The 19,465-nt window shown below is 40.5% G+C and overlaps 1 protein-coding gene across 4 annotated transcripts in view; it reads right to left on the minus strand.

Annotated features, from left to right (window-relative positions):
* nek8 (NIMA-related kinase 8) overlaps nt 1–19,465 on the minus strand; it is a 40,054-nt gene that overhangs the window by 15,625 nt on the left and 4,964 nt on the right. For 2 of the 4 annotated variants that reach the window (XM_012956775.3, XM_031895875.1), the window contains exons 2-10: nt 18,201–18,406; nt 14,748–14,980; nt 13,325–13,456; nt 11,861–12,066; nt 10,343–10,425; nt 7,929–8,116; nt 3,989–4,136; nt 3,133–3,209; nt 480–597 (exon numbers count right to left, since the gene is read on the minus strand). In XM_012956775.3, the coding sequence (XP_012812229.1) occupies nt 480–597; nt 3,133–3,209; nt 3,989–4,136; nt 7,929–8,116; nt 10,343–10,425; nt 11,861–12,066; nt 13,325–13,456; nt 14,748–14,980; nt 18,201–18,406 (1,391 nt within the window). The remainder of the gene's footprint in view (nt 1–479; nt 598–3,132; nt 3,210–3,988; nt 4,137–7,928; nt 8,117–10,342; nt 10,426–11,860; nt 12,067–13,324; nt 13,457–14,747; nt 14,981–18,200; nt 18,407–19,465) is intronic. The other 2 variants (XM_031895876.1, NM_001006905.1) reach the window with 1 other exon arrangement.

A 19,465-nucleotide genomic window follows, 5' to 3' on the forward strand; every position in this document is an offset into this window, starting at 1 on the left:
GGGCCCCCATCTACAGTTACATTAATAAAACAGAAACTAAATTACAATAATCAAGCCAGGGTAACTGCTATACAGAAGCATAAAGCAATACAGAAGTATAAGAAAATTAATAAAACTGTCCCTTAAAATACAAATATTGCATGATTGTCACTACCATATATTGATTTTCGTCATGCCTTCTCTTATCACTTGAATAGCCATCCAGCAACACTTAAGCAAGGGATAATCAGGATAGTCATAATATTTACAGTACTTTATAAATAGACAGCACAGAGGCAAAGGAGTGAGTGTTAAGTAAAGCCACTTTGCTGCCACCATAACCACCCAGTATTGCTGTGAGCTTCCTGCATCAAAACAATAGGCTGTTCATAGAGAGGTGATATGGGTTACGCATAATCTGCGTGATAATGGCAAGTTAACCAAGAAAGGCATTTCTGTCAGCAAAGATATACGTGCAGAAAGATGAGCACAAGCCTCACCATTGTCCCCGCGGCCCCAGGAAAACACCTCCTTTTCATTGGATACAGCAATGGCATGTGAAGCCCCGCAGGACACGTGAACTATCTCATAGCCCAGGAGATCCTCCACGATCTTAGGCTGTGGGAAGAGCAAAGAAAACTTCAGTCAAAAAAGTGCTAAATCAGATTGCTCACAGGGCTCTGATTCACTGTCTGACAGCAAGGTCACCGTCTCACCAACGTCAAAACTGACAGCCCCGTGCAAGCCTCTTTTTTAATTGTGCATTATCTAGAGGTTTTTTTGGATAGTTATTTTATTTTTTTAGGGATCAGGGATTATATATCTGATATATGTTAATGTTAATATGATGCAAACTGGAGACTGCTCAAGGCTGGGACTTTTTTACTCCAAAACAACTAAAAATGAAATAGGAACTATAACGGCAATGTTACATTTGGAGAATATTCCACAGCCTCTATCTGTTGTTGGACTATAGCCCCCAGTACCAGACAAGCAGCCATAAACTGCAGGACAGATATACTTCAGTTGCATCCCAGCCTTCCTGAACTGCCTGGCCCCCTCTGTATCTAAAGGTGGCCATTCACATTAAGATCCACTCATTAGGCAAAGTCACCAGACAAGAAAATCTTTTACCAATATGATTATTTCCAGGAAAAGTTAAGGAGATAAAATATGAATTTTACTTTATGGTTTAGTTTGATCAGTACAATTGTTTGTCTAGTGTTTCACAATCTAAAAAAATCTGTTAACAGGAAAGACTTATCAGCTGACCAAGAAATGGTATGTGATCTGGTAGGGCAACCTCTAATGGAAAAATGTGGTTTGGTAACTAGCTCTGATCCCCCTGTCATTGCAAGTGACAGATAAGGGCGTTGTAGAGAAACAGGGAATTAAAGCAGTTTGTATGCAAAGAGATAATCTGTTTGTAATAGGGAATTGTTGGGAAATGGGTGTCAGAAGAGGGGTTGGATTAGGTATAAGAGCCATTTGTGGGAAAGAATAAAGATTAGAGGGGCCAGGGTTTGAGTAGTACAAAAAAATGTGGTGGAATGAATAATGGTCAAATGCAAATGATATTAGTCCCATTTTGAAGCATAAATTGTACAGTGTGCATATACTGTATGTGGAGGGTAAATTGCATGCCTAAATTCCACTTTTTTCAGGTTAATAGCACAGGAGCAAACCCTCCTGTATACCACTTGTTATATTCTCTTGACAACATTTGCATTTCACTTTTCAGATCCAGCAAACAGTATTCCAGCCTATGGACTTGCAATCTATATTGTTGCTTTGGAAAGCAATCAATCAAAGGAAGCCTGCCAAGCAGGTCTGGACTGGGCTTCAAACTAGGCCCAGGCATTTCAAGTACAGAAGCGCAAACAGCCCTTTACCAGCCCAATAAATAGTGACTGTCTATGGCATCTTACGGCAGCCCTTCTGGCAAATGCCCACACATTGCCAGTCTGGGCCTGCTGCCAAGACATTATTAATGACACTGGAATGGTTAGTCTGTTGGCTTTCCTTTCATGCATACCTATGAGTTCTGTGGAATTAGATCAGGTGCCAATGTTTGCTTGCGTGGCTGTTTATAGGGGAATATTATGAATACTACTCCCACAGGACTGTTTTGAGTATACGCATTTACCGGGGTCCCCATGGTGTCATATTATTAAACTAGTTAATAACAGCCCACACACCGCCACTAAACCGTCTAACATAATTTTAGCTCACATAAGCAAATATTTAATTGCTTAGGGAAGTTGTGCTCTCATTTGGAAATATGAAAATCAGGATTTTGTTATTTGACAAACTCAAAAATTATGCAATCTGTATATGCGTAAGAATAACACGAGTTATAGGTACCGATAAAGGCAAGAAAATAATTACTAGTAATAAGCATCCTTGTCTAGACTTCTGTGCATTATATAAAGCACTGAGCCTGCGGCATTCCTACTGATCATGGGAGGAGATTTCTTGCCCTATATTTGAGCTGATGATACAGCATTCTATTAATATACTTAAGTGATGTCAAATCTGAAGACCATTGCTGTGAACTGAAGAGTAAAGGGATACTGTCATGATTTTTATGGGGTACTTTTCATTTCTAAATTACATTGTTTATAAGCAAATAATTCACTCTACCATTTAAAATGTTGTTCTCGAACCAACAAATGTATTTTTTTTAGTTGCAATATTGGTGTGTAGGCGCCATCTCAGTGCATTGTGCCTGAGTCTGAGCTTTCAGAAGGAGCCAGCGCTACACATTAGAACTGCTTTCAGGTAACCTACTGTTTCTCCTACTCCCATGTAACTGGAGGAGTCCCAAGCCAGACTTGGATTTCTTACTATTGAGTGCTATTCTGATACCTACTGGGAGCTGCTATCTTGCTACCTTCACATTGTTCTGCAGATCGGCTGCTGGATTCTGCTGCTGAAGATCTATTAACTGATGTGGAAAACATGTTCTCCCATGACAGTATTCCTTTAACAAGTAGTGTTGTTACTTATTTATAGTAATAATAATAATATTTATAATATTGGCAGCAGAGATAGCTTTTAATCTGACATATTGTCAAGGGCCCAAAGCTTGTGTCGCTGTGCTACTTAACCTTGTTAAAGATATGATATGGGATGCAATTGGCATGCTCTTACCTGAGTAACATCATTGAAATTGGCATGTCCCAGACAACCATTGCTCCCGCTACCAAAAGTCATAATAATACCTCTGTCTGGAAATAGGAAGATATATATTATCTGCATAAAAGAACATCTTTTATAGAACATTGGAGTTTGGGTTAGGAAGAAGTCACAACCGTCAAAAAGACAAAAACAGAGAGCAGTCACACAACATTAACACAGAAACCACAGAAACCAGACAGCAGTCTCAAATCGACTGCCAGAGAGAAACAAAGCTTGCTACTGTATCTGGCTCTGCAAACATTCAACATCGTCTAAAAACAGAAACCTTACACCCAAAAAGTTAGTATGATGCATTTCTCTCAGTACAGAATACAGCAGTGGTTCCCAAACTGCTGGGGTGCCCTACCTAGGAGGGCCCAGAGCCTTCCTGGAACTATGGCTGAATGACTAGTACAGTGATGTTTTCCTATTTGCAATCACCGTTCATTTTTTTTTTATTTGTGGTTGATAGGGTCTAAATTACCCTAGCAACCTGGCAGTGGTGTAAATGAGAGTCTGGAAGATTAATAGTAGAGGCCTGAACAGAAACTTAACAGTCTATAAAACTGAAGTCTCACAGAGCAATAGTTTTTTGGCTGCCAGGGTCAGCTACTCCCATCTAAAAGTTGGAAAAAGTCAGAAGAAGAAGGGAAATAACTCACAGGTCTTATAGCTTCAAATGTGTTAAGATAATAAATCGCAGTCAGAAGAAAACATTTTATAATTTACCTTTTTGAATTTGAGAGTAAAAAATAAAGGACACATCTCTGTAGCCAAGGTGGGCAGGCAGAAGATTAAATACATAGTAACAGAGCAACTAGGCACCTACCTGTAAGACAAGCGGTAAATAGGTCTCCACAAGACACGTGCTTGATTGTCACTCCAGACTGGCCCTCTAGGAAGCGGGAGATGAACTGAGGCTGGGCATGCTCAATGGATCCGGGGAGGGAAGGAGCCCCAGTTCCAACAGGAGTTGCCTGAAAATAACAGTATGTAACAGCCTTATGGGTAATTTAAACATATTTTGAACCAGATGTATCTTAAGTTTAAAAACAAAGGCAAATACTTCGGCCCAGTTTCAGGCACACGCGGCAGATATTGGTGAAGAAATGCAAGAGTTTGTATTTGGGAACATATATCTGCCACATGTGCCTGCACCCAGCCCCGTTCATTATTCCGGGCGCAGGCAAAGAAAAAGGCTGACGCCAGCTTATTCAGCCCCATGTGGTACAGTATGCATAAAATGCAAGAAAACTTCTCGGGGGATCATCCTCTCTTTCAGGAGGTAAACAACTACTTTATAAAACACTGGGACCCCATGTGCAATGTCCCTAATGTATCTTGGGCCCCTGTCTGCAGTTAGTTGATATTGCCATGTATTATTACTTTGGACATGAAACGCAACTAAATTTTCATGGATCATCCTCATTCTCACCTTCCATCAACAACTAATTTTGGTCCAACTAAACATCAACCACCCAAATCTGACCAATCTGATTTCTGCATTCCATATGGTACCAAGAGAATTCAAAGACGTGGAGCTGCTATCTGCTTACACTAAAATTACAGGCCTGCTGACCAAGGAGATTGTGATATTCCATGATATTGGTGCTTAGCAGTACATTGATTGTGGCAAAACATAAGGGGTTTATGGGTACTGTGCCTGGGTATAAGTCTGTAGCTCCAGGTTATGGCTATGTATCAGAAAATACATGTCTGATACCATTTCTGGTACATGAACATTTGCTATACACAGGGCCGCCATCAGGGGGGCACAGAGGGTACAATCGTCCCGGGCCCGGACGTTTTTAGCTTTAAAGGGGGCCCGGCCGCGCTAAAGTTATCTTAGCTCGGGCCCCCTTTAATCAAGTCTGGGCCCTCGCTTCCTCGGCTCTGGCGGTGTCCTCCGCTATGTGCCGATACTTCGGCGCTTTTATAAGGTTGCGCCCGTGCGCACTGACGTCACACGCACAGGGCGCAACCTTATAAAAGCGCCGAAGTAGCTGGGAGCCGCAGCACATATCGGAGGACACCATGGCAGCAGGCAGGCAGGCCCTGGGGGAAGCTGGAGAATGCTTTGGGGTGGGGGCCTAGGGGAAGCTGGAGAATGCTTTGTGGGGTGGTCCTGGGGGAAGCTGGAGAATGCGTTGTTGGGGGGCCCTGTTGGAAGCTGGAGAATGTTTTGGGGGGGGGCCCTGGGGGAAGCTGGAGAATGCATTGTGGGGGGGCCCTGTTGGAAGCTGGAGAATGCTTTGGGGTGGGGGCCTAGGAGAAGTTGGAGAATGCTTTGTGGGGGGGGCCCTGTTGGAAGCTGGAGAATGCTTTGGGGTGGGGGCCTAGGGGAAGCTGGAGAATGCTTTGTGGGGGGACCCTGGGGGAAGCTGGAGAATGCTTTGTGGGGGGGCCCTGGGGGAAGCTAGAGAATGCTTTGTGGGGGGGCCCTGGGGGAAGCTTTTTAGGGGGGCACTGGCTACCAAAGTTTTAGGGGGCCCTGGGCTGGCTAGCAATGATTTAGGGGGTACCTGCCCTGGCACCAATGCAAAATGTAACTCCTGGACACCAATGTTTTAGGGGGCCCTGGCTACCAAAGTTTTATATCCTTTGTATTGATGGGAGGGGTCACTTGGGGAGGGGCCATTGGGGTGTGGGAGGAGGGGGGGGGCCCAGAAAACTTTATTATGAGGGGCCCCGTGATTTCTGATGGCGGCCCTGGCTATACATATGCAACAGTCAGTGAGATACACACAACAATCCAGATACAGGCACAGAATGAAATTGTTTTTCTCACCTATGAGGAAGCCTTCAATCGCATGTGGTTGCAAACAGAAAAAATCATTTAGAGAAATTTTGATGTATGCAATGACAAATACATACAAAGCAAATTAAAACTACTATAATTACTAAATCTTGTCATAAATTCTTTATTAGTGTACATACGTGTTATGGTTATAAAATATTTGTGCACCATGATTCTTCCAGAACGCAGGAGCAAAAACTGGCTTTATTGCACCCATTAAAACAACTTACTAAGAGTGGGCCAAAGGGAACCCTGTACTTAGCTACACCACTTGCCTCAACATTAAGTACCCAGGACATCAGGGTTATCTCATTAACCACAAGGCTCTCAATGTTACACCACTTGTATGTAATTAATAGACATGTAGGTGTGCTGCCTACATGCTACTTACACAAAAGTTCATAACTGGAGCAAATCATTGTACCTCCTTCAGTAAATAAGTCCTGTAGTCTGAAAACAGACATTCAGTGACTACTGATAGGCTGATAGGTTGCAGTGACACTTTACTAATCAGCATTATTGACAATGGGTAGTACAGAATACAGGATTGCGCAGGACACACTGCTGCTTTGGGATGTGACTGCTGAGACCTTACTAGATTACATCAAGGGGTTTCAATTATGTGAGTCTTTCACTCCTACATTCTTGAAAAGCAGCAACAAAACTGCTAGTATAGCTTTGACCCCATATGGGTCTATCTGATGTAATTGGCACTGCTCTTAAACGGAAAATATTTATGACTACAATTTTTTTTCCATGTAATATTACATTTCAAAATGTGTGTGTTCTATATCTATTCTGGCGCAAAAGTTATGTCTGCTTTGTAACTGAAGCACAAGTTACTTAGCCATCAGTATTGGTTTTCCTCTTTGTGCAGTGTCACACAAAGGGAGTCCTGTACTTGCTGCCTGGTCAAGACAAGGGTAAAGTACAATGCTACCTTGCACCAGAGTGTGCTGTAACTTGTGACATACAAATCAACCCAACCACCAAATGCTGCTCAATTTCGGTACAGAGGAGCCATAAGTATCCCTTAACTATCTAGTCTTCACTTTTTTTCCCCATAAGACCAGAGTGATTTAAGTTGCTAAGCAAGGCCGAATGTAATGAATTTAAAATGCATTTAAGCTACATTACTGCAAAAATACAACAAAAAACTTCTGTCTGACCCTAGCATTTGGGCTTCTAGAAAAGGAAAACAAGCAATGGGAAGCACTGTCAGGAAATAAATTTCAATTTGACCAACGTGCCCATAATGCCATTAAACCCTAAGGCTAATTTATACCCTGGCAGATCCTCAATTTGTGGAGATGACTGCAACTGCCCAGATTTTATTTTTAGCTCTGCTAAAAACTCCTATTACTTTTCCCAGAGTAATATGGTAACTTAATCTAATGTGTTAGCTTTGTTATTCCCCCCTGGTCTGTTAATAGTAAATATCTGTCCAGGACAAAACTTTCTTTCAGATATGTAAGGCTGTATTTTGTCTGTATTTCTTCCAAGGACATGCCATTTATACATTTTTTCTGCAGCAGAAAACAACCAGTGCACCATTTCTTATTGCAGACAAAGAAAATACATCATGAAGACAGCACATCTGTGACATAAAAACATTTCAGGAGACCCTAACAAACACGTGCCATCTCTGTGGCCATTCTTACCTTTATATATTTGGTTATTCTAAAGAATGGCAGTAGCCATACAGTTCCATATCAGAGGAACCATAAAGTTTCATACATGCATCCCTATGGCACTGTAGCCCCCAAAGGCTATGCTGTCACAGAAACTGGATTTATATCTGCTTGACTTTATAAAGCAATTACTTCCCAGTTATCCCAGTTTCAGCTATCAACATTGCTTTCTAAAGTAAGACTTGATCAGTTTAATGTTGTTTTACTATTAAAACAGTATTTGACAATCACCTTCTCATTCTCCTTTATTATGCCTCACAACTGCATTGGCACCTACTTACCTCCCACATGATTAGTCGGCCGGATTTGGTGACTCCGGCCTTCTGAGTCCTCCCTGCTGAGACCTGCACAACTTCGGTGTTCAACATGGGGAGGCGTAAAGGGGTAGAAATCCCACTTCCCCAGGTGTATACAGAAGAGAGAGGAGGTGGGATACCTGGTTTTGCAGGAGAATGGCCAACCCGGCCACCTAGAACAAATCAGTACATGACAATTTAACCAAAGATCCAGTTAACAAGATTCTTAATAACAACACAAATGTACTAGCCAGTGGACACATTCCACAACTCTTGACAGAGTTTATACATGATTCACATCAGTCCTTGTCCACATTAGGGCCAATTTCAATAGGAACCAATTCAACTTTCCTAGAGGAAACCAGAGTATTTGGAGGAATCTCATGCAAGCACAAAGGGAACGTAAAAATTCCTTGCAAATGCCCTGGCTGGAAGTAAAACTATGACCTCAGAACTGCAAGGCAACAACAATAACCATTGCACCAATGTGCTGCCCCTGTTGAAAGATATTTGATATGTTTTAGCAAAAGACAACACTATAATCTCTTGGATATGACCAAATACATGCATATTTTTGCATAGAGAAATCACAGTACAAGTGCCAATTGTTGAACTGCCCTACACAATATCTAAAGCTGGCCATACAGTATAAGATCAGCTCATTTGCCCACTTTTCCCCAATAAATTCACCTATGGTAGGCAATATCAGGCTAGTCCTGCATCAGGTTACGAAAACATGAATACGAGTCATCAGAGCTAGGACCATATAAATGAGCTGATGCGGTCCTCAGGAAAATCTGCCCGATCAACATCTTGACGATTTTTGTCTAAATATTAGTCGGGGAGTCCCAAAGCAGTCTAAAGAAGCAGCATTGGCAGCTTAAATCTGCCCTTGCAGCAGCATCAGATTACTATTACAAAATCATAGAAATGCAAGATAGCACAATCTGCAGGCAAGCAAAAAGGCTGATGCCGCCCCGTGTGGCACTAACCTTAAACTCATAAGCAGGACTGCACAATGACAGCCTAATTCTGCATTTAGTAAATATTACAGACTCATAGGGAAAAAAGTAATGGAGCATGTGAGGACAAAAAATAATGATGTGCATGTCAAAGAAAATGCAGGGGGAATTTCAGTATGTGACAGCATTTACACTTAGGGGCTGATTTACTAACCCACGAATCCGACCCGAATTGGAAAAGTTCCGACTTGAAAACGAACATTTTGCAACTTTTTCGTATGTTTTGCGATTTTTTCGGCGTCTTTACGAATTTTTCGTTACCAATACGATTTTTGCGTAAAAACGCGAGTTTTTCGTAGCCTTTACGAAAGTTGCGTAAAATCTTGCGCTTTTTCCGTAGCGTTAAAACTTACGCGAAAAGTTGCGCCTTTTTCGTAGCGTTAAAACTTAAAAGGTGCGAAGTTTTGCGTAAGTTTTAACGCTACGAAAAAAGCGCAACTTTTTGCGCAAGTTTTAACGCTACGAAAAATCGCAAGATTTTACGCAACTTTCGTAATGGCTACGAAAAACTCGCGTTTTTACGCAAAAATTGTATTGGTAACGAAAAATTCGTAAAGACGCCGAAAAAATCGCAAAAAATACGAAAAAAATCGCAAAATACCGATCTTTACGAAAAAAACGCAATCGGACTCATTTCGACCCGTTCGTGGGTTAGTAAATGTGCCCCTTAGTGTCTTACGTATGTAGAAGGCCTTCTGGCGGCGAGCTGTTAAGAAAAAAATATTCATGCACAATGGAAATTATATTATTGTTAGAGTAAACGACATGTGCAATTAATTTTTAAAATAACTTCCAGCTAGAGCTTTAAAAAAAGAGACTTTGACTGTTGAAAAATTAAACTATAAGTTAAAAATAGCTTACTATGTTTTTTTTTGTCATATGAAAACCATTGTATATGCAATATTTTCCTGCATTTCACATATGGTGCAAAGAGAGGAACATTCTTCTTTTGTATGTGGCTTGTTAGTGGTGAATGGCTATGACAGACAAGAGGCACCAGTGTCGGACTGGGACCCCAGGGGCCCACCAGAAAACCTTAGACTATAGGCCAACTCTCCAAACTATTTCCACCCCCTTTCCTCACTCAAGATCTTTATTCTCCTAGTCTCTTTTATTTACATGCTAGCATCTATTCTTCCATCTATTTCTCTCCATTGTTCCCATTCAAAAATAGGGAACGATCGTGAAGCAAGCCAAATGGTTAGGAGCAGGAGGGCCCAATGACACCTGGGCCCACCGGGAGTTTCCCTGGTATCCTGGTGGGCCAGTCCGACACTGGAAGGCACAACTAAAGATCTACTGTAGTGCTTCCAGTCTGCCCTGTGCTGCCCATAAGAAGTTAACATGCCTGCAGAATTCAACACCAGCCATTCTCACCTCTGGATCTTGCACTAGGGATCCTTGATGCAGGGCGTACCCGACTCACTGCTGGTACTGAAGCAAGAGGCTTTTCAACCCTGCTGGCCAGTAATAAAAAAAAAAAAGATATAAGCATAATTTAATATGAGGAACTACACAGGTACTTATTTACAGGTCTTGACTGGGATTCAAAATATTCTCTGGCATTCTAAGTATCCAGAGGCCCAAACAGCCCCCACAGGCCCAATAAATAGTGACTGTCTATGGCATTTTACATCAACCCCTCTGGCATTTGCCAGAACTCACAGATTGCTAGTCCGGGCCTGCTCATACAGTGTAAGAATTTTAGAAAGTTTACACGCAGATTTGTGAATGTTTTAAAAACAAACATACTTGATGTGAGGTTCCCGTATACGTCTTTGTCCTGGCAGGAGGGCTCCCACGGATTACTAAATTTACAGTTTGCGGTCAGGAACCCTTACACTTGAATTATTTGGCTAAGGACCCACGGAGCAGTTCAGTCGCCCGCAATACATCTCTGCTATCACGGGCAACTAACCGATGGGAAATAGGAGTCACTGGTGTAAAGCCCTTCGCATTGCTGCAGGAGGAAACTTTTCACAACTGTGGAGAGGTTAGCCGCCCGTGATAGCAGAGATATATTGCAGACGGCTGAACCGTACCCTAATAATACAAGGTTTGTATTATTATTTAATCAGGATAGCACAAGTGGTCCGGCCCCCATAGGGTGCAGGATCAAAGCAAATATCAAAAAACCTCCTCCCTAGGGTGGCATGCCACAGTGGCATGCTGGAGGATCCTAGAAGAAAAGTGGGTGTACAGTGCAGCTATGATTAAAGAACACCACCAGTTCTATGTATAAAGCAAGTCTGCAAAGAATTGATGCCTTATGTTAAAGGAGAGCTATCATGAAAATGTAAATTTCAAATAAGCTTTATCTGACACAAATAAGAAACTTTCTAAATATGAAAAATGTAAAAATTCTGGCCTGTTTCTGAAACAGCCAAGCTTCTCTTCATTTCCCCCCCTCAGCATCTTTCTCCTATGTATCTCTTTTTATGCAAGAGGTGGAGTCAGGTTTTGATTGACAATTAGTTAGGTCTAATACATACGTTGCATCATTTGCCTAAAAGAGGTTTTAGAGCTCACACTATCAAAATAACCAGCCTTTGCAGAAATCCTGTTTCTCTAAATGCAGAATTTAGTTTGTACCATAATTGGTTATTTGCATTAGCACTAATACACCTGCTAGGAAAGGAAGGTCCCCCTAAAAAAGATGTATTAGACCTACCTGTCAATCAAAATCTGACCCCAACTTCAGCATGAAGGGAAAATGAAGAGAGATTTTTGCAAAAATTCCACTTTAAGGTGGTAAAATGAACTCAGTATTTTAATACGTCAATCTATATCTCTATACCCTCCAAAGGACATTGGAGGGAATTATATATATATAACAGCAATTAAAATATATCTAATATAGTGCAGAATCATGCATTAGCTCACACAAACACTCACCGCATCTTTACACTACCAATATCACTGTATAGGTTGAGAAGTGCTGGGATACAGATGGGATGAGCCATTATTTCATTTAACTGAGGTCTCTTGGACGGGTCAAGGTTCAGCATGCTAAGTATGAGATGTCGGAGCTCAGGGCTATAACGGTCAGAGATGGGGGCAAATGTTCCACTCATGATCTTCAGAACCAGGGCAGGCAAGTTCTGAAAACACACAATAAAGTACAGTAGGTATACAATGCACATCTTGCATTGAGAACAAGTCTAATAACCCTCTAAACTGCCAATAAAGTATGAGACACATCTGTTGCTTGCTCTGTTATATTTTACCATGTGTTTATAGGAAAATGTTAGTTATGACATAAAATCATATTTCACATAAATGACAGCTGCCTTTATTGTAATAAGTCTAATGCTAATTATGGAATGTACAGAAAGAGAAACAAATTAATGGCTAAATTATAAGTTTTGATAGATTTTCTGGAAATCACCTGGTTCCTCCCCAAAATGTCACTACTTTTACTTATATAATTTATGATACAGCAATATTTCGGATTCCTCTGGCACCAAGGCAATCAAATCATAGATAACATCTACCTTGTAGGAAGCATGCTTCCCCAGAAAAGACAAGAATGTCAGGTTACAAGTATGATAAATACTTTAAAATATGAAGGTATTTCTTGTTTTTTTTTTTTTTAATAATTATATAATTGCCAGAAGGCAGAAATGCTGCTTGTATGGGAAAACTGCCAGTGAAAACAATGTCAGAAAGAAAGTTATTAAAGGGGTGGTTGGCCTTTAACTTAGCTTTTAGTATGTAATTCTAGATTGTAATTGTTAGATTGTAAGCTCTACGGGGCAGGGACCTCCTTCCTACTGTGTCTTATACCACATGGCACTTATATATATATATATATATATATATATATATTTATTGTATTGATTGTACAGCGCTGCGGAATATGTTGGCGCTTTATAAATAAATGTTAATGTAATGTAATGTAATGTATTTATTTATTATATCACTTGTCCTCCCTGTGTGTAATTTTGTATTCTGTAAGATTGTACAGCGCTGCATACCCTTGGGGCGCTTTATAAATAAAGTTATACCTACATACATACTATTCCTTTCAACTTTTCATTGTTTATTTGTTATAGATTTTAAATTATTTTCCTACCTGTTCTGCCTCTTTCCAGCTTTCAAATAGTGGTCAGCCAAAAATCTACTGCTCTGTGATGCTACAATTGTTATTGCTACTTTTTATTACTTATCTACCTGTTCATTTTTTTTTTATTCTAGGTGGAGGAAAATTCATTATTTAGTAACTTGGAATTCCCACCACCAAAAAAAAATATGTACCCTGCAAAAGAGCTCAGAATAGCAATATACATGAATTTGTTTTGAAGGGTTACATATAGTTGAAATGAAATAGCATGAACTAAGTTTGTAGGTATTCCTTACAGCAGCTTCAAATGCCCTCTTAAGGCTTGTTAGTTCATAGAGAACACATCCCAATGCCCAGATGTCGCTCTTCTGGTTATATGGTTTTCCCTCACAAAGCTCTGGCGAGATGTAGCATGGAGTCCCCACAACCTGCAGAAAAGAGAAAAGCAGAGCAGTTTAGCAAAAAATTATATTACTCCACTCAGAAACTATTTTTAAAGCTGTTATTATGACTGTTACATTATTTCTATGCAATGTACTAAAAACCTATTGCCTTCTAGGTAAGAAAGTATTTTGTTTGTTGTTACATTGAAGTCTATTGATGACATGTTACTTTTCTTCTACAATGGATGGCTAAACCCCCTATTAATTTTTAAAAAATGCCATAAATGTGATGCTTGAAATTGGATAATGGACCCCTGTATCTGAAAGTGCAAATCAGAAATAAGATTATAATGGACGTTTCTAGGTGCCTCCGTGAGAATTGTCTAAAGTATGAGGAAATAGTAAAAAAGTGAATGCTGCAGTGATTAACCTAACTGGAATGGAAAGAAGCTGCCTTTAATTACATGGAAATAGCTTTGGGCTGAATCAGAAAGCAACTGCCCCTATAATGTTTCCTTCCTGACCTTGATTTACCTTGAAGAGAAAACCACTGTAATAAATGGACACTATAATTTGTATCTGTACCTGATAACAACCTATAATACATATATAATAAATATGCTGGCAGCAGAAGGCCAAACTGTCTGATAATGACTATTGTTTAAAAGGAAGTCACATATGAAAACATATATGTGAAGGGTTAAAAGGGTCGTTCACCTTTATATTAACTTTTAGTATGATGTAGAGAGACATATATTCTGAGACAAAATTGGTCTTCCATTTTTATTATTTGTGTTTCTTTTATTATTTAGTCTTTTATGTAGCAGCTCTTCACTTTGGAATTTAAGCAGATATCTGGTTGCTAGGGTGCAAATTACCCTAGCTACCAGGCATCAACAAGAGACTGGAATATGAGTAGTTGCACAACTGGAGCAACTCAAAATGTTATTATGCCCACAATGCACCTTTTGCCGTTTACACCAGCAAATCTGATGCAACATGCAGAGAGAAGCATGCACTGCCCTGTGGGTATGGCACAAGTGCTTAATGTAGGGAAAGGTGAGCAGAGTTGTTTTTTTTTTGTTTTGTTTTTTTAAAGATTTTATTTTGCATTTTTCAAGTTGAACAACATAAGGGAACAATCCCTTTAAGGAAAATAAGAAAAGAAGTAAGAAGATCAAGAAGAGTCAGGAAAGGAAGAAGAAGGAAGGGGGAAATGAGCTGGGGGTGTGGTGTAAGGTGAGCAGAGTTAGCTATAACAGACAATGCAGAATGAAGGAGCAGGGCAAAAAAAATTCCCTTCATCCTGTGTAGTCTTTCAGCACCTCATACTCACTGTGTAAGCTTTACTCTTGCTACTCAAAATCTTTGAGATTCCAAAGTCCCCAATCTTGACAATCATTTGGTGTTTGTCCAGCAGGATGTTCTGGGTCTTCAGATCCCTGTGTAAGATAAGCTTGGTATGGACGTGATGAAGAGCCAAAAGGATCTGGACAAAGAAATGCAGTATGGTATCCTCATCTAACAATGAATTACAGCGCTTCTGGATATACTCTGCCAATGTTCCACCTACAAACCAAACAAAGCAAAACTTTATTATATTATTTATATAATGGTGCTCATGTTATCTCCCAGAGATCTGTGATGGCATAATGTACTGTTCTTACTGATCTTATACCTAATCCACTCAAATCTCACAATGCACATAGTGTGATATATTCATCAAGGAAATCAGTGAAGATGTTCAAGAATATAACATGAGAATATAATAGGAGAATGAATGCACAATTTGCTTTTTCTGAAAGAGAATAAACTCATCTAAACCAATCTCAATTGATATCTGGGATTTCAAAAAAGTTGGGACACCTTGTAAAATGTAAATTAAAAAGAGAATGAGATGATTTTCAAATTATTTAAACCCTATATTTAATTGCAAATAGTACAAAGACAAGAGATGAAATTTTGAAACTGAGGATTTTTTTTTTGTTTTCTGAAGTATATATGCTCATTTTGAATTTGATGCCAGCAACATGTATCTGGTCTCTAAGGTACAATTTACCCTGGCAACTAGGCAGTGAATGAAATACTGGAATATGAACAGGAGAGGGCTAAAGATAAGTAATACAAAATAACAATAACAATGCAATTGTAGCCTCCATCTGAGAGCTTGAAAAGGCTGAAGACAATTAAATAATTCAAAAAAATATTAAAAAAAAAAAATAAAGAATCAGATGCACATGTCATCTTGATGCCGAACAATTCAAATGATATCATCAGGACTTCATGCATCGTCTGCAACTGTGTTGCATCAGCAACCTCAAGACTGCTATTGCACTTTGTTTGTGCCTTGTGGGTAAAAAACTTATTAACTTGCCCTTGAAAATGCACACTGCATTTGAGTTCATAAATGAGCCCTCATGTGTGACATGGCCCTTAGGCCAGTATTGTAGCTGGCGTTTCCTATTCAAGGGAAACCACAGGGGTGATTCTGGGCACTTTTCCCACAGCTGAAATATGCAGGTGGAGAAAAGGACCTGTGTGAAATTAACCATACAACTATCGGTCAGAAGACATTTTTTTACCTATGGGCAGTGTATAGAAAAATGCAGACAGCAGACTATGATGTCAGTCAAGGTGATCTGAAGATAAAACCTGATGCCCACTGAATGCTGAAGTGTTTTTACACTACAGAAATCTGTTTGCAGATGAGATTAATGCTCATAGGGGTGCTTATGCAGCGCAAGTAGAGGCCACATTCCAATAATAATTGTAGTGCCTATCTAACACAACAATGACCTTCCCTGTGTCAACAATATGAGTCACACTAGTTTCTGGCCAGCATTTGCATTGGAAGTTAGTTTCGGGCCCTGTTATCAGGTCACAAGTAACAATGTGAAAAACAACTCCTGACAACAAGAGCCAGACACTGTCAGCTGGATACAAGGAAAAACAGGGGGTTAAAAAATCATAACAATTGAAAATCAGAAAGAATTAAATAAGTAAATGACACCTGTATCTTCATAAATAAACCTGTTTGCATACTAGGGGGTTATTTACTAAAAGGCACTAAGTTTGCCCAGGCGCATTAACCAATAGAAACCAATCAGCTGGTAGAATTTTTCTGGTCACCTGTTAAAAAGCAAACATTTTATTGGTCGCTATGGGTTACTGCTACTGGGCAAATTTAATGTCTTTTATTACATATGTGGGTTTATAAAAGAGGGATTAGGTAAAGCACCTATAGAGTGAGTATGAAACACCCAAGAAGAAACATTATATTGGAGGAAAAAAGCAATAATACACAAATGACTTAAAGTTTAAGTAAAAGGATTAGATTAAACACAGAGTCACTGGGCATTAAAGGAATCAGCAGGGCACTGCAACTGCTGATCTGTTGTATTGTGACGCCATCTATTGCTGATTGCTTTACAAGCTGCTGCCAGACAGAATTAGATTAGGTTTATGGTCCTACATTAAAGGGCACTATAAATGTCAGTTTATTTAAGCTGGCGGCACAGAAAGTGTTGAAAGCAAGGAGAGTGCAGTTATGCAAGATCTAGCACAATACAGAAAGGGTTTAGTTCAATATTTCCTTAGAAGACATTGGTAGTGTAGCAAATCACATCCAGACTAAAATCCCTTTTTGTTGAGTGCATCCTTTGCGCATAGTATAAAGCATACTAGATGATGACATTCTGTGAAAAGAAGTTAAAGCAAAAAATGCAGAAAATGTTCAAGGGATACTTTGATCAGTTATTTACTGAAAGTAGCAAAGGCTGAAACTGTCAGTGTGACAATAGCCCAGGCCCTCAAGACACCAGGAAAAAACAACCCAGTGGGCCCCAGCCCTCATGGGCTCCTCCAACACAGGACTGGTCCCTGCCAGGATCTGCAGGCGCTCCTCCCAAAAGAGACCCAAAGTTTTCAGGGGGAGCAGGAGGTAAAGGTACACATCGTGTTGAGTAAGGCGGATGTCAAAAGGGAGGAAGTTTGTACCAGGCATAGGGCAAGTGGCCCCTTGATGTTTGGGCCTCAACACCAGAGCAGCAATCTGTGGATACTGGCAAATCCCAGGCAGGCAGCTGAAAGAAGCCATAGACAGTCAGTCTTTAGTGGGCTGGTGGGGGGGCTCTTTGGGCATTTGTTGACCTGAAATGTCAGGGCCTATTTTAAATACCAGCCTAAGCCTGCACCCCAGTCCAACCCTGTATTAGCCTTTTGGGCATTGGAAGACTGGCTAATTCTGGGTGGACTGCCATTTTTCTAATGACATTTCCAATAAAATCTGCCTTACAAATGACTGCATGAATGCTTTTAAGCAACCTCTATACCAGGCAATAGGGGCAGAGTCCATGTGATCTTGCACTGCCTCCCTGACTGCTTAATACTGTGTCAACAGATTTCAGGCACATTTGGCATTAAAACAGCTGAAGTTTCATACTATTTAACCCATTAAGCTTGTTTGAAACGCAAGCTCCTGCAATGGCAAGGCAATACAAGCTACAAACTATGCACTGCTACAAGAAAATCACCACATTCACGCGGAACTTACAGCTCACGAATGGAGGTCAACATCTTTGGACTGAGCTGAAAAGCAGGCCCTGGCATTTCAATTACACAGAGGCACAAAAAGGCCCCCACCAGCCCCCTGTCTATGGCTTCTTACAGCAGCCCCACTGACATTTGCCATAACTAACAAATTTCCAGTCTGAGCCTAATGGTCAAAGTATCTTACTGAGTCAATTCAAGCAACATAATAATGCATATAAAAGGAATCACAGGAGCTCACCTGGAGCATACTCCATGACAATCATAAGGGCCTTGTCTTCCAAGAAGTTTTCATAGTATTCAATGATGTTTGGATGGCTGAGCAACTTTAATACTTGGCATTCATTCTGAGCAGCTAGGCGCTCATCTTTGGTCATCTGTTCCACGGGTATCTGTTTTATTATGACCAGCTTCTGGTCAGCTTTACGAAGGCACAGGTGCACGATTCTGTAAGCAGATCATACAAGATTTAGGCAGATCCTACATATAGATAAGAACCTGCAACACAAGAAATTCTTTGCTGCTAACATAGAAGAAAGTTGTGGAAGATAATAAGGGTATTATGATACCTGTACGGCTCTGGCCATAAACTTGCACTATCCATCTAACTGGCCCATGGGCCGAATTGATGGATAGCGCATGAGGGTCATACACAGTATGGCCGCCTTGCAATTGTTCTGATCATTTAGGCGTGCAACCCAAATTATGGGAACAGCAGAAAGTGAGCCACTTATGCACCATATATTAGCCACTACAGGTATAGGACCTGTAATACATAGTAACATAGTAAGTTGGGTTGAAAAAAGACATACGTCCATCACGTTCAACCATAATGCCTATATATAACTTGCCTAACTTCTAGTTGATCCAGAGGAAGGCAAAAACCCCCATCTGAAGCCTTTCTAATTTGCCGCAGAGGGGAAAAAATTCCTTCCTGACTCCAAGATGGCAATCGGACCAGTCCCTGGATCAACTTGTACTAAGAGCTATCTCCCATAACCCTGTATTCTCTCACTTGCTAAGAAGCCATGAGTGTAAATCGCTGGTGGAATGGAATACCCGGCGCTGCAATTTGCCGAAGTCGCCAAAGTTGCCTTGAGAGGAAACTTTGGCAAATGGCGCCGCCCTGTATGCCATCCCACCGGCGATTTACATTCTAGCCAGTGGGATGGCATTTTGGGGAGTGTAGTCGCCCGCGACAAGGAAGATTTGTCGCGCGGCAACTAATCTCCCCTTGAGTCACAGCCCTTATAGGTAAATGTATGGCCAACATTCATTTTAGGTGCCTGCAGTGCGTATTTAAGCAGTAGAGTACCTCCCTGGTAATCTGCCTATCAGTAATGCAGGAGAGCTGTAAAGAGGGGGACCAAAATATACAAAAAAAAAGAGCTGAGAAGGGAGGGCTATAGCACAGAAGCACATATGCAGGGCTTATCTGACCTTTAAAATAAATAAGCAATGAAACTGGCAAAACTGCAAGATGTTTCATGAATAAAAGGTCAAGAT

This window comes from Xenopus tropicalis, chromosome 2, assembly GCF_000004195.4.
Source record: "Xenopus tropicalis strain Nigerian chromosome 2, UCB_Xtro_10.0, whole genome shotgun sequence".
Taxonomy (NCBI): Eukaryota; Metazoa; Chordata; class Amphibia; order Anura; family Pipidae; genus Xenopus; species Xenopus tropicalis.